The sequence below is a fragment of the Perca fluviatilis genome, chromosome 17 (assembly GCF_010015445.1).
Source record: "Perca fluviatilis chromosome 17, GENO_Pfluv_1.0, whole genome shotgun sequence".
In the NCBI taxonomy this organism is placed as follows: Eukaryota; Metazoa; Chordata; class Actinopteri; order Perciformes; family Percidae; genus Perca; species Perca fluviatilis.
In genome coordinates, this window is record NC_053128.1 from 5,724,499 (window position 1) to 5,740,798 (window position 16,300).

The window sequence follows — 16,300 nt, forward strand, 5'->3', positions numbered from 1 at the left end:
TAAAATACCATGTGTGTTTATATTTACGTGTGTACTATTATATGGAACTCTGTGCACCAATTAGCCATTTTCATTGTAATGTGTCACTAATTACTTTTTAAGAAAGTGTAATAAGTAACAACATCCGACAGAGGGAAACAAGGATGAATCCCACTTTAAATTACGGTACAGTTTTGTTGTAATCTGTTACAAATTACCTTCTAAGAAAGTCTAATAAGATCAACTTTCCTCGCAGCTTTCATGTTACTGTGGTCGGATAGCAAATGACACTAAAAGGCTGTGCCTTTCTAATTAGAGTGTAATTTGGTATAACAGTAACTAAGTACAGTATATTTGGGGTTTAATATGGCAATATATGCAGTTTCAAATTACTGCATAATTTAGATGTATGGTGTCTATTGTTACTGTAATCAGGGTTTAACTGTGTTCCTTTTTTGTCTAATAAAGATCACGTAATTTCTAGTTTTTTAATTTGGTACAAAGTAAAGCTTATTACATTCTAATAGTGAACTAATTACAGCATATTTTAGGTGTATGGTGTCTATTTAGGGTTCAACTGTGCATTTACTGTCTAGTTAAGGTCACATTATTTCTAGTTTGGTCTAATTTGATACAAAGTACTGTATGTCTAAAGGCCATGTTACGCCCCAGTCTAGGGGTGCCTTGGACGCAACATGGAAAGGCCCCATCTTCCCAGTCTCCCAAGTAGCCACAAACAAGTATTCGTTTAAATGACAACAAACTTATTTATTTTACAAAGAGTTACACAATTTACATACACATTATATTTACACAAAATAGAAATAAGATTAGACCTCATGGCGAGCTACCAAAACAACAAACAAAACAATTCTAACTGGGAGATAAGAAACTAACCTAACAAACAAAAGACCAAAAACAAATAACAAAAGACTTACCTCCCTAACTAACCAAAAAACAGGAGAAAACAAGATTAACACGCCTGGGGCTCCACCCTTACCAAACAAACAATATCTAAACCAAAGATACAACAAGTGTGGCCGGTTGGGAGATTAGGAGGACGAGGAATGCCTGCTGCCCACCGACGGCCGCCATCTTGGCTCCTTATATGAGGGTAGTATCCTCAGCTGCAGCCAATCACTGGGACGGGCCTGAACTTCTCCACCAATACCCTCCGGGCTATGGCACACACCTATTTGCATACGAAATGGAACAAAAGAAAAAACACAGGGCACACACACACACACACACACACACACACACACACACACAGCAGACCAACAAAATATGACCAGTCATAACACCCCCACACCAAAGAATTAAACCCACCCCTAAAAAGGTTTAATTCCCAGACGTCTGAGGAACATCTAGACAAAGCGTCTGTTAACACATTCTCTGTACCCTTTTTGTGGTGAATCTGCAAATTAAAATCTTGCAGAAGGAGAGACCAGCGCATAAGCCGCTGGTTAGAATTGCGCATATGTGCGAGGAAAACTAAGGGGTTGTGGTCGGTAAACACTTGTACAGGCTGTGAGCTAGACCCAAAATAAACTTCAAAGTATTGCAAGGCGAGTAGAAGGGCGAGAGCTTCCTTCTCATTAGTGTTATAATTAAGCTGATGCTTATTAAACTTCCCTGAGAAGTAACAGACAGAATAGTCAATAGTTTGATCGTCCTCCTGCAAAAGCACCGCACCCGCGGCGCACGCGCTGGCGTCAGCCTCTAATTTGAAGGTTCGCGTAAAGCAAGGCGCAGCGAGAACAGGTGCGTTACATAGTAACGCCTTGGCAGACTCGAAGGCAGCCTGACAAGCGGGAGACCAAACAAACGGTTTTGAGGGACTTACAAGACCCGTGAGAGGAGCCACCACATCAGAAAAGTTTCGACAAAAACCACGATAATATCCACACAGTCCAAGGAAACGGCGCAACGCTTTCTTGGACTGTGGGACAGGGAAATCAATAATCGCCTGCACTTTTTCAGCCAAGGGACGCACCTGCCCCTGACCTACCTGTTTACCCAAATAAGTAACGGTGGCCCTAGCAAAGTCACATTTAGCAAGGTTAAGAGTGAGGGAGGCCTCACAGAGACAGCTGAAAATGAGGGACAATGTATGGAGATGGTTGGACCAGGTGGAGGAGTAAGCAACTACATCGTCTAAGTAAGCTTACACGGTACGCATTAACCGCTGGAAAGTAGCGGGTGCATTACGCAACCCAAAAGGCATAACCGTATATTGGAGGAAAGTGTTGAGTGTGACGAAAGCTGATATCTCGGAGGCCTGTGATGTTAAAGGAACTTGCCAGTAACCTATTAACAGGTCCAGCTTTGTCACATATTTGGCGGAGCCTATACGGTCTATGCAATCCTCCATCCTGAGGAGCGGAAATGAATCGGGTTTAGTAACTGTATTTACTTTTCGGTAATCGTTACAAAAACGAGAAGTATTGTCTGGTTTCGGAACCAAAACACAGGGAGAGCTCCACGCACTAGTACTGGGAACAGCTAATCCATGCTCAACCAGATAACTCACCTCCTGCTGCATCATAGCCCTTTTTGTCGGATTTACTCTATACGCATGTTGCTTAATAGGTTTGTGGCCCTCCACGTCAATTTCATGGCACAGGACAGATGTTTGACTAGGATGGTCAGAGAAAAGCAACAGGTTATCCTCAATCAACTGTATAATATCCGCACGGGCCGAATCAGACAGATGGAACCCTCCAAGTTACTCAGTACCTCTGAATTTCTCAAACGAGCGGGCGGCATCAAACCACTTTTCTCTACCAAACCATCATCAGCAAGATTTTACTGAGGAAGAGCAGCGGACACGGACATCACGGGCGCAGCAGGAGATGACGGGGAATCACTCACCCTGGAAAAGTAACTTTTCAACATGTTAATATGATATATTCTAGATTTTCTTTTCCGATCTGGAGTTCGAATGACATAGTCTGTGTCACTAATTTTCCTCTCCACCGTATATGGACCCGAAAACCGAGACTGCAAACTGGATCCAAGTAACGGAAGCAGCACCAAAACCTTTTCCCCTGGTTGGAACACACGGAACACAGACTTTTTGTCATGACGACGTTTCATTTTGGTTTGACTTTGTGCCAAGTTGTCACGGGCTAACTGACACACATGATTTAGACGCTCACGAAAAGAACTGACATAATCCAGCACGTTATGCTCAGTTTTTGGCAACACTGACAACCACTTTTCTGTAAGTAGCCGAAGGGGACCGCGCACAGTATGGCCAAAAACCAAATCACAAGGACTGAAACCTAAAGACTCTTGAGGAGTTTCACGCACGGCAAACAATAGAAGAGGGAGGCCCTCATCCCACTCTCTGTTAGACTCAAGACAATACCTATGCAACATGGATTTTAATGTTTGGTGGAACCTCTCAAGTGCGCCTTGGGACTCCGGATGGTAAGGACTTGATGTTACTTGTTTAACTTTCAGCTCTCTCATTACCTGCGCAAACAGTTTGGACATGGAATTTGTGCCTTGCACTCTGTATAGTTTTAGGCAAGCCAAAAGTCGAAAACAATTTAGTGAGAGCTTTCACCACTGCTTTTGCTCTAAGAGTGCATAGTGGGATGGCCTCAGGGTACCGCGTCGCAGCGCACATCACAGTCAAGATATACAGGTGTCCGGATTTAGTTCTTGGTAACGGACCCACACAGTCTATCAACACTCGTTCAAACGGCTCCCCAAGCACCGGGATCGGGTGAAGCGGGGTCGGAGGAACAGGTTGATTGGGCTTTCCCACAACTTGACATGTGTGACAGGTGCGGCAATACTTCGCTACGTCAGATTTTAATCCGGGCCAAAAGAAATTGCGCAACACACGATGGTACGTTTTTTTAACACCCAGGTGACCAGCTAAACTGGAGTCATGTGCAAGACTCAAAATTTGCGCTCGATAGTCTTTTGGCACAACCACCTGATTAACAACGCGTATCTCACTGGAGTCGGGACTCCACCGTCTCATCAAGACACCGTTGTCCAGATAAAACACACTAGGCTTGCTGTCTTCCTCGGCGGCTACAACAGAGGACAGACACAAAGTTAGAGAAGGATCGTTTATCTGAGCATCAATCAACATTTCTCGGGTCACGTTTAAACTCAGGTCTGAGTCAGCAGGAAAGAGATCAAACTCATCGACACATTTTGCTACCTTTTCACACTCAGTAACAGGAGACACTGAACAGGAGGGCTCACCCTCACCTAATGTAGCCATAAATGACTAAGACAAATCCACAACTTCACCCACTTTACGAGCCTGTGCATAATTGCGCACACAGGAAACAGATTTGGCACAGACAGCAGAAGACACAGAGGCGGGACAGCAAACAGACGCAACCGAAACGGGATCTTTAACTACTTCGGGCAGAGGAAACACCCTTCCTCCGGCCAAATCGTTACCCAAAATAGACGAAATGCCACTAATCGGAAACTGTGGGAGCACAGCAACTTTCACCTGTCCCGACACAAGCGCTGAATGCAAGTGGATCATGTGAAGTGGGGCGTTAAGTTCACTCATTTTAATTCCCCACACTATCAAATCAGAAGAACACAACGTTTCATTTGAGGCAAAACACTAGCCAGCATGAATGAATGATAGGCGGCGGTATCTCGAAGAATAGTTACCGGTACTTTATCTGATTCTTCGCCGGTTACAGAAACAAACCCGTGAGAAACGAACGGCTTAAAACGAGGGCCAACCTCCACCTCTTCAGGTAAAAACTCAGTGTGTTTTAGAGGCGGGGACGCAGCGTTTATGAAACCCACACCTGCAGGAGATTTAGCGCTTTTGTGAGGTCCTTTTTTTCTAAGAACCGGACACACAGCGATCAAATGGCCTGGCTCATGGCAATAAAAACACTCGTGGCCCTCACCCGCAGCTGGTGAAGTGCTTTTACGCGTCAGCTTTGGTGACCGATTTCTGCGCTCAGGCATTACCTGTGTAACACGTGTCGGCACAGAAAAAACGCTTTTATGAGTCAAAATGAATTCATCAGCCAACTCAGCTGCTTTTGTTACTGACGATTCTTTTTGTTCGTTCAAATAGACAACAATTCGTTCCGGTAAACACTTTTTGAATTCCTCGAGTAAAATAAGCTCTCTGATTTCCGCCATAGTTTTAACATTACATGCTTGGCACCATTTGTTAAACAAAACGCTCTTGTCACGCACAAACTCAACATAAGTCTGGTTAGCAGTTTTCTCACTGTTTCAAAATTTTTGTCGATATGCTTCGGGGACCAGCTCATAGGCCTGCAACACAGTCTTTTTCAAGATTTTATAGTCAAGACTATCCTCGATAGATAGACTGGCACATACCTCTTGAGCTTTCCCCACTAATTTACACTGGAGGAGAAGGGACCAGAACTCTTTGGGCCAACTTAGGGCGGCAGCTATCCGCTCGAAAGCGCTGAAATAGGAGTCAACCTCAGACTCACGAAATGGAGGGACTAAGTGTTTGAGTAGTGGGAGAAGTGAGAGAGTGCCTGCGATTAGCTTCGGTGCGAGTAGTGACTCTAGAGTCATAGTGAGAGAAACAAAGTGTCTCCCATGTTTTCTGACCACGGTGGGAAATCTGGAGCAGTATAAGATGATTTCACATTGTTTATGGAGAAGGATAACCAGGAAATGAGTCGGGGGAAATGCAACGCTACCAAGCCACGGCTGAGCGACGTGCGTCACCGCGACGTGTAGTTACATTTTTCGAGAGGTGCACGTCAGGCTATGGCGTAGGGTCCGGCGTAGACGCAGAGGGGTCTGCGTCTACGCCGGACCCTGCGCCGTCAATTCGACGCACAACTATAAAAAGGCCTTCACTCTATCACCCACTCACACACATGCCGGCTCGAGGCACACACAAGTGCACAAGTATAAACATCAGGCCACTTACATAGGCTACGGCGAGAGCTCTGCGTGGAGCCTCCGGACAACTGTAAAACGGCCTTTACATTGGTGATTATATTCGTACAAAGAGCCCATATGAATGACGCCTTAAGAAGTTCCCTCCTATCTTCGTTTGTGTGTTCCTTGCTTCTTTCCTTCATTCCCTCCTTCCTTCCAGTCAGCCAGTGTAATCTCTAATGCAACGGTCAGGATCTACTGACATCCTGGTTCATAGTCCAAATCACAACTAGTTGTCTCGAATAAACACACACGCACAGGCAGGCAAACACTGTTCATTACCTGTTATCTGTCATCATTCATTACTAGTGCTGTACATAGAGAATAAAAGTGAACTTGAATGTATTTAATGTCCATTGAAATAATATCTGTTGGTCAATTCAGTAACATGCTTTGTCAAAATAAGGTAGTCTGATAAGGTAGATTTATTTTCGTGTAGCTGTGAGACAGTTACTGACTTGTGTTTAGCTCTGGTTTCAGCTTTACCAGAAGCTATGTTTAAAAAAAGTACACTCACTTCCGCTGTGCCCATGGCATGTACACTACCTTCTGCTAACAATCCCATAATACATTTAATAGATTACTTTTTTACAACTCTACAGCTATGATTTTGCTAAATGATGATTAGTATGTGTTCGATATCTCAATTTACTGCGCACTATAGAGTAAACTATTGATTAAATGTAGGGAGTAGTGAAAGACTGAACGAGGGAGGGATTTTAGACACAGCCATAAGCTACAAATATTACCTCAGTAGAAACGAAGAGTCCTGGGTTTTGCATAATTATTCTAAACAGCTTTTAAACATCAAATTACTCTTACTGAATGTTAGCATAATTTATCACTGCTTGTTAATAATGCAGTCCCTCCAGGATTTCGCTGCCTATTTTTGAGATTGTTGCGGCCCAAAATGCCTGATTTTGCAATAGATTTTATAAGAAATTGCGATAAAAGTTGCGATGTCTTTTCAATTTTTGTTGCAATAAAGTTGCGAGAGACAGTGAAAATTGCATCTTTTGGGTTTACTTTAAAAATAAATAGGAAACTTGTTTCGGGGAGAATAAAACTATTCTGGGCTGAGTTTTCCTAGTAACCTTACCAAAAAGACTCAGGATGCTGCAAATGTTGGTATATGAAAATGGCTGGTGGATTTAAGACAAAAAATAATAATTTATTGAATTAATCAAATTTGAACATATGTGTCAGTGGTTTGTTGATCTTTACATTGTTAGTTAATCTCCTATCCTGGACTGGGACACACATTTATACGGTTTGATAAAGTACTTATTGGACTTTAACTTATCATTGCACTTACAATAACAAGCATAGCTGTCCTCAATTTAGATCATCGTGTACATCTCATCTTCGTTTTTTCCTGCATCCACCGTGTGTGTTTGTGTGTGTGTTTGTGTGTGCGCGCGTGTCAGTCGCAGGGGGAACTGAGCAGCAGCCCCAGCCGCTGCAGAGAGCCGACAGTATTGAAACAGCAGCAGCTTTCAGCGACTTTAGAATGAAAAAACATTACGGCGTACATTGATGTTAAAATGTTGGCAGGACCGTCTGAAATGTTTTGCACGGTCTTTCACTGTAGGTTTTGTTGGTAAATATGAGATGTTCGAGTCACACATCGTCTTCATATCAGAAACAAGGAAATTAATTTGGCGACGTACGTGTGTTACGTCAAACCGTTGTCACTCCCACCTGGTCAATGGCTCTCAGAGTCACATACTGATACAAAGTCTGGCACGTGGGACTGCTGTGAATGGTTGAAGTTGCGGAAAACTCCGGTTATTGGTCAAATTTGCGTTAAAGTTCCGGTGATTGGTCAAAATTGCGAGTCACACCAATTTCACAGTGATTGGTTGAATTTGCATGAATTGTTGCAGTTCTGGAGGGACTGATAATGGTTTACCTGTCTGTATCAGATATTAAGGAAACAAGCAAAGTTGAAATACTATCTTCTCTGACAACAATGCTGAGGCCAGTAGGCTATTTTCTCCTTTTACTTTTCCATTCCAGGACAGGATGTCTGTTTTTGTTTTGGCAACCGTAGCAGCAACACCACAATGCTAACACGCTAACTGCTAATGTTACCGGAGGACCAGGTAAGCGGGCCACGGCTGGTTACCGTGACAGACATATGACAGAAACAGCAAGATGATTCCCACTTTGTTACAAACTTACATGCAACCATAATGTGTAATTTATAGTGCATAGACAAGCTGCTTTTAGTAAATTATTTTGAAGATCATACAACAACAAATCTACACATCTATCATCTACACATAGCCTTCACTTAGACAAGTTATAATCCTATGGAAGAAAGGCTATATGTTTATTTAATTTTACGCAGTATGGAAAGTATAGAACCGAAAATCTCCCCCCTGCCAAAATTCTTCCCCCCGCTTCTGTTCAGCGGCCATAGCTGACAAACTGTGACTGTGACCTGGGTACAGACGACCGTGAGGTCGCGGTCTTTTTAGTGGCCATTGCAGTAATTTTAAGCCAAGAAAGGGTTATGTCAGCCGGGTACAGAGCTCTGCGAGAGCATGGGCTTTTATTACTGTCAACATAGCCAGCATACTTTGCTGCACTGTGGAGTAATGTCTGGCAATGCTAGCATCTAGCTAACATTGACATTGTGGGACATTGGGTTCAGCGTTCTCAACCTGGCAACCCCGTAAACTTCGGGCCTGCTCTCTCTAGTATTTTGAATTTGGTCTGCAGTAACCATTTATATGCTAGCTGCCAGTATTACATATTGCACCTTTAAATGTATTTTTTTTAAATAGGTTTTACTTACTGCTCCTCAGTTTGAGTCACACTTCTACAAATCTGGTAGGATAAAAGGGTACAGTTTCCACAGACCATAGAGTGTATATGAAGGACCCGTCTCCACTTCCTTCAAAAGTGAAGCCAAAATATTCCGGATATGGACGCTGCCATCTTGAGACCAAAGATCAAGACTTTCAGTGACAACTGCTCCTATAATTGTTGTGCATCCGATGATATAAAACTTAACCTTTGTACAGAAAGATACTTCTACACACATACAACAAGTGCATCGCAGGGGGACAAGCAGGTCAAAAGTTGCAAAGAAACCCCTGCACACTGTCTGTAAGATGACATAGTATTAGTGACGCCAATAGTCCCGACCCAGTGCGTCAAAAGTGAAGCCAAGAGTCCCGACCCAGAACTTCAAAAAGTGATGCCAAGAGTCCCGACCAAGCGCGTCTGAATATGAAGCTAAAGGAAACTTTTTGCGTCAATAACAAACACCAAAGGCACCTGACCAATCATCGCTTTTTGACGCGATGGGAGTGAGAATGTGTTGGAGTAAACACAGAGGAAAAGGTGAAGATTGCTATCAGCTACAACCTATGGCTATGATCCAGACGTGGACAAGCAAGACCATCTCTGCGTCCATCTCCATCTCTACATCAAAGGGGGAAGCTAGGCAAGCATGGAGGAATTGAACACCAACTGCCACTCCTCTGCTGGACATCCTGCTGATCATCATGCAGTCCTTTTGCCGAGACTTGGCTGGATCCTGGAGTGCCGGTTCCATTAAACCATGTGACTCTTTTTCTGATGGCCACATTTTGCTTCATAATGAATCATGCAAGTTGAAGGAGCTAATAGGATAACATTTTACTGGAATTGTACCTCCTACGATTACATAACAGATTGGAGGGTGGCATTTATGACCTATACTACAGCCAGCCACCAGGGGATGATCAAGATTTTGGCTTCACTTTAGGGGAGCTGTCATTTTACCTCTGAGTCCCTCACCATCTTCCAGTCCCACCTCAAGACCCATCTCTTCAACTCTGCCTACCCATAGCCCCCCCTGCCCCCCTCCCTTTTTCATCTGAATTTTGTTTTGTTCTACTTGTTTTGTTTTGTTCGTTTTGTTTTATGTTTTTATAATCTACCCTGCCCTGTAAAGCGACTTTGAGTCCATGAAAAGCGCTATATAAATTCAATTTATTATTATTATTATTATGTCGTCAGACTTTGTAGTGTATGAGTCAGACACTAATGCTAGCTTCTCTTGGCCAGTTAAGATAGCATTCTAATCAGGTCTTAGCCAGTGTTGGGAAGGATACTTTCAAAACGTATTTCGTTACAGAATACATGCCCACAAATGTAATTTGTAACGTATTCCGTTACGTTACTCAATCTGAGTAACGTATTCTGAATACTTGGATTACTTCAGGATTACTTCCACATTGAATTGCGTTTTATAAGTGTAGGAATGCAGCTATCACATCCAGCTTACTAAACAGGCCTATAATGGTGTGTTCTTTTTATTCCAACTAGCTGAATGTGTACCTGAACAAGCAGATAGATTATTGTATTGGTAGTCCCGAACTGCATGCTACAAAAATATAACCGCAGTCTTGCTACCACGAGCTAATTTTAGCTAACGTTAGCTAGCATGTCAAACGGGGCTAGTCAGTCTTTAAACGGCTCTGGAGCTAGTAAATCAGCACGTAGGAGAATGTAAAGTCGCATGTCAATGTTAAAATAGCAAGGTGACCAGTAAAACTACAGCAGACGACTACCCTTGGCTAAGTAAAAAAATAGCTTACTTTAAGATGCTTCTTCAGGTTGGAGGTGGAGTAATTTGGACGCTGAAAGGAGGCTGGTTGCTGGCAAGCACAGGTTGCACTGCACAGTTATATTTCATTCTCCCTGTTCGTTCTTTAATGTGAAATGCTGTTTGAATTTCCAAGATAGAAACTTATTCCTGCCCTGGCTCTGTCGTGCCGGTTCCGACTCCATTGTGACTGATCACGCAAATAGCTATTTTTTTCGATTTCATATCGGGGCTTCTGGAAAATGCATAGAGTTGCCTTAATTTAGTCAGAGTGAATAAACTCGTGAAACAGAGAAGTATCGTCATGTAATCCATTGATTTCAACAATGTAACTGTATTCTAAATACCAACGATTTAAATTGTAACTGTAACGGAATACAGTTACTCATAATTTGTATTCTGAATACGTAACGCCGTTACATGTATTCCGTTACTCCCCAACACTGGTCTTAGCACAAGGACAGCAATGGTTAGCTTTACACAGTAGCTAGCTAAGAAGTGGATCCAAAATTATTACATAAATTGGATGGATCAATGATGGAAATGATGAGTTTCCAGATAAATTGACAGAAATGAACTATGTCCATGTAGCTTTGTGGACATGGACACATTGGATGTTTGAAAACACAATCAAGTAGCATCTCTTTTCACGTTGATGCCTAGCCAGGTACAAAGCCAGGTATATATTTGGGTTTTGGGTGTGACTGCTAGCAAGGCTGCTGTTGCTACAGCAGCTTTATTTACTGGAAGACGTATGGAAGTTATGACACAATACAGGACTTTAGACTTCAGACAAAAACACACACACACACACACACACACACTGCAGGACAGATGTAGATTGTAGAAGCACACATGGCATTATGGGAAGGTGTGGCAAGGAGGGAAGGCATGAGAATTTCTCCTCTAGACAAGCAGAGAGCAGCGGTGTGTGTTTTGGTCTGATCAACTTCCTACAGGAACCTAATGGGGAACCACGAAAAGACGACTGCTATCAGGTCTGTTTTTATAAAAGTAGATATATGGTATATTCTGTTGAACTAGTATGATAATATCTGTTATGTTAATTTGGGCTTGTACTGCTCGGAACTCAGACTAAAAGGTTTGAACAGTGGACCTTGATTTGTATGTTGTGGGAATGTGCAGTGGACTGTGCAGTAGGTCAAACTCTGCAATAGCATACCTGGGCTGCATTCACCCTTGGACTATAATGTCCTACTGAATTTTCTTATCCAAGCAGACAAATACAAGCTAATTCTGGGCAGAAAAAGCGTCTTTACACACAATATGTGTGTCAGATGATGTCTGTCAGCAGAAGTATTATACAAAAGTAGTCAAGGTACAGTGGGACAGTAAATGAATATGATTAAATTCAGGGACGTCGTTAGGCCTATTTTAGGGGGGGCTGAAGCTACCCCAAAGTGTTCCTATGTTCCGATTTCTCACACAAAATGGAACTGTAGCAAGCATCTCACTATCGCTAACATTATCCACATTCATCTATCTATAAATTGCAGGAATGTGTGTGTGTGTGTGTGTGTGTGTTATGCGCATATCTCTCGAACCGTTAGTGCGATGGATTTCAAACTTGACAGGTGTCTTGCTACGGGCACGAGTATGTGCGGTGCCAGGTTTGACGTTGTTTGGATTAGAAATGCAAAAGATATCGTTAAATATATATCAGTTAAAGAAGCACACATTGGCTTTTGCCACTCTAGCCGCTGGCCACTCCTCCTCTCAGACTGCTCACTGACTGAGCACAGCGCAGGACCAGAGACAGAGAGGGTCAAAGAAAGCAGCGGAGCTTTGGCAGCTAAAATGTGAAATACACCTCAGACCCACAAAAATGTGCAAAGTAGCAACTACTTTGGACTGTCTTTGACTTTGAATAAACAAACAACAATTCCTGAATTTAAGGACTGTTTCAGAATCACACACATGCAAAGCACAACCAGCTACAGACAACAAGTGGCAGACCAAGCGTGATGCCACTTATAGGCAGGCTACCAGACACTGTTTTTGAGTCACATCGTTGTCCGTGTTTAGGGGCGTGTTTAGTGGGAAGGTAACGTGCACGCCACACAAAGACGCTACATGCAGAACGCTTTACAGGGGGGGAGTTAGCTACATGATTGCTGGATATACCAAACTTACTTTTCTTCACTTTCCTGGAGCAGGAACATCGCGACTGTTGTGTGGAATAAGGTTGGCGAAAAAAGGCGCAACGCTTTTCCATGTCTGTTTTTTCGCTTAGAGGAAACTCAACAAAAAGCCATTTGCCAACACTAAATATCAAACAAAAGCCAGACACTATATATTATTAAGTTGCTGTGAGCTGTAGCCTACATTCTACACTTCTAATAGAATATAAAGTAATTGTGGAGATTCTTCACAGCGCTGTGCAATGTGAGAAAATCTCAGAGCTGAGCCGTGCAGACACAGCAGTTTTCATCAGACTCACCCCGGGTTAATTAAGTATACTGCTAACGGTAACAATTTATTTGACAGTACCGACATAATCGTGACATGACACTGTCATAACTATGACATGACACTGTCATGAACGTGTCATAAACCTTATGAACATGTCATAAACATATATGATTTCTGTCATTAAGTGTCATTTGGTTTTTGTCATGACAAGTTGACATTGTTTGGGTTGTCTTGATTATGACAACTTGACATTAATCAAAGTGACATTACCAGAAGTGGTCTTGGTCATGACAAGTTGACATTAAATTTGTTTGGGATGTCTTTGTAATGACAACTTGACATTAACCAGGACGACATTACCAGAAGATGTCTTTGTCATGACAACTTGACATAAACAGAAAATCCACCTTTTTGTATTCATGACATGTTGACATAATGATTATTATAATTAGATGTGTAAGGTTAGAGACCAATTATAGCACTTGGTCAGATAGATGTGTGACAGGGTATTTCACAAAACTGTCTGTCATGACACTATTGTGACTATTATGATATGTAATGGATAGATTCTTAGACTTCAAGTAAAGTGGTATCATTTTTATTTGTCATTAATATATCATGGATAAGACTTGCTGTCATGACAACATTATGACAGTGTAACTAATAAATATTTTGACCTCAAGTAAAGTGGTATCCTTTTTATTTGTCATTAAGATATCATGGATAAGACTTGCTGTCATGACAACATTATGACAGTGTAACAAATACATTATTTGACCTCAAGTAAAGTGGTACCATGTTGATTTGTCATTAACATATGAAGGTTAAGAAATGTCTTAAGAAGTGCCATCACACACCAAATTACCATCATGTGATGTAAAAATAATTGTTAAGGCTTGTTTTGTAACACGATGACCAAGCTCAACACTCAGAAATTAAACAATTCAATCAAAATAAAATACTAAAGTGCAAATGTAAATGTAGTGCCCTAGAATTTTTGGTCCTGTGCCAAATGTAACAAAGTATTATTATTGTCAATTATAACATTATTGCCTGAGCCCCATAGAGGGTCTCCCTCACTCCTGTTTTTTTTGTTTACACTGAAATAGCAATATCTATGTAATTAGACTTCCATGGAAAGGGGGTATCTAACTATCTAACAGCCAGTGTGGGAAATATTGAGTGATGCGGGAGCCATAGACAGATGAGCTCACGACACTCACACAAGGTGTTTTTTTTATTTTTCAATTTAGCTGTGCATAGCTGTTCTGTGATGAGTGTCTTGCTCTTCTCTTTAATCACTTCCTCTTTGCATTACTCCATCAGATCTAAATTAAACTGATAGTTGCCTCAGAAAGACCAAAGTCTGCGAGTGTGTGACAGTACTCTATTTTGCAGGTGTTGTGAAAAGGTGTGTGTGTGTGTGTGTGTGTGTGTGTGTGTGTGTGTGTGTGTGTGTGTGTGTGTGTGTGTGTGTGTGTGTGTGTGTGTGTGTGACTTTGGCAGGTGTTTGAATGCCCCATGTCCAAGAGACAGCTTTTTTCTGAGGCAGATGCAAGCTAGTTGTATAGTTGTTTTTGAATGTGTTTGCATATCCTCAATCCTTTGTCAGTGAGACAAAAGGTGTGTGTGTGATGTTGACACCAAACACAACTGTCAGACACTGCCTCGCTCACCACACCTCTCTCTCCTCCATACCTGCTGCACTCCCTCAGATTGGTGTGTTCCGGGGAGCCCTGATTGCCTGAGAAAGAGCAGTAAACAGACAGAGAGAGACAAATTTGGCCACAGCTACTTAGAGAGAGAAAAAAAAAAAAAAAAAAAAAAAAAAAAAAAAAAAAAAAAAAAGAGAGACAAACATGCCATTGGTGTACTCACAACAAGCTGAAAACAAACCAGTGTTTTCTGAAGAGCTGCCAGTCAGAGCTGTAAGTCTATGGAAGTATGTGTGTTTTGTAGTAGTTTTTGTAATAGTTTCACTGTTTTTGTGAATTTGTTATATGGACTTAGGACAAATCCCACTCAAGTTCGAATCAGTCTTCAAGTGAAGGTTGATGGTATGATGTTAGAAACTTTACTATGTAATATTAAAATGACATAGCCTATATCACAATTTCATTTTATTTGTATTTTATTTTCAGGTTGTCTGACTGACCTGTTATCTGACCCATCAGACTTTTTACTTATTACTTAGTACTGATAGAAATTATGGACAACACTACAAAAACAAGAGTCTGTTATCAGTTGTCAACCTAGTGATTGTGAGCTCTGGAGAGCCAATTTTTGGCCAACAGGCTTGAGCAGGTCACGGCCATTTCAGGTTGTTGGGCTTTACTGAATGAAAACTTCTGAAGGCTCCAACATGTAGGAATGCAGTTTGCTACTGGTAACGAGTGTGTTTGGACATTTCACAAATATTTTTCCTTGATAACCTTTGTGCGTATTACTGCCATATAAGGAAAAACAATGACATGGCAGACTGGCACCTCTCTCCAGCTACCAGTCAACACTGAGTACTGACTGGTCAGTGCTGTTTACAGGCTGTAACTATTTTTTGGTGAACAACAGGTGGTTGTAGGGACTTCTTGGAGTCTTCTTGTCACCATGAGGTTGACAGGCAACCAGCAAAGACGTTGCACAGAAGTACTGGGTGGATAGATGCAATGTGGTGATTAGCTTGAATTCGAGGTGTTTGTAGGTGTATGTTTGAACTTTGGACAAAGCTAGGCTAACCACATGCTGTCCCTAGCTCTGTACTTAACACACAGAAATGGGATTGATGTTGATTGCCTTATTTCACACTACCAAAGAAAGTGAGCAAGCTCATTTCCCAAAATGATGAACTATTCATATGTGTGTGTGTGTGTGTGTGTGGATAGGAGTGGGAGTGGGCATATGGTGTGCATGTTCCCAGTGTAGCATGTATGTTAGCCTATAAGGTTTGTTTTGTGCCTTCTTTTAACTGAGACCTGACACTCTTGGGGGGGTGAGGTAAGATTATCACCACTCACCTTTGTTATGTTCCTTCTTTTAACTGAGACCTGACACTTTTGAGGGGGGTGAGGTAAGATTATCACCACTCACCTTGTGTGTGTGTGTGTGTGTGTGTGTGTGTGTGTGTGTGTGTGTGTGTGTGTGTGTGTGTGTGTGTGTGTGTGTCTTTTATTACTCTTTGCATTGCACCTTGCAGCTGTTTGTGTTTGTACCCTAATCCCCAGTAAGTAGCAGTCTGCACTTCACTGGTTTTCCATTACACAAAGAGTTTTTATTTTCCTGGAGGCACAAGATGAAAACTACTAACAGGCACCTACTACTCAAAGTGCAAGCATAATTAGTTAGTTAATAATTAGT

The 16,300-nt window shown here is 42.0% G+C and overlaps 1 protein-coding gene across 6 annotated transcripts in view; it reads left to right on the forward strand.

Moving 5' to 3' along the window:
- shroom3 (shroom family member 3) overlaps positions 1-16,300 on the forward strand; it is a 147,079-nt gene that overhangs the window by 28,798 nt on the left and 101,981 nt on the right. Inside the window, exon 1 of one of the 6 annotated variants that reach the window (XM_039779677.1) lies at positions 11,413-11,514. The exons of 4 other annotated variants lie outside the window; for them this stretch is intronic. In XM_039779677.1, the coding sequence (XP_039635611.1) occupies positions 11,483-11,514 (32 nt within the window). In that variant the 5' untranslated portion in view covers positions 11,413-11,482. Of the gene's footprint in view, positions 1-11,412; positions 11,515-14,839; positions 14,878-16,300 lie in introns of those variants that run through there. One more of the 6 variants, XM_039779679.1, reaches the window with a different exon arrangement.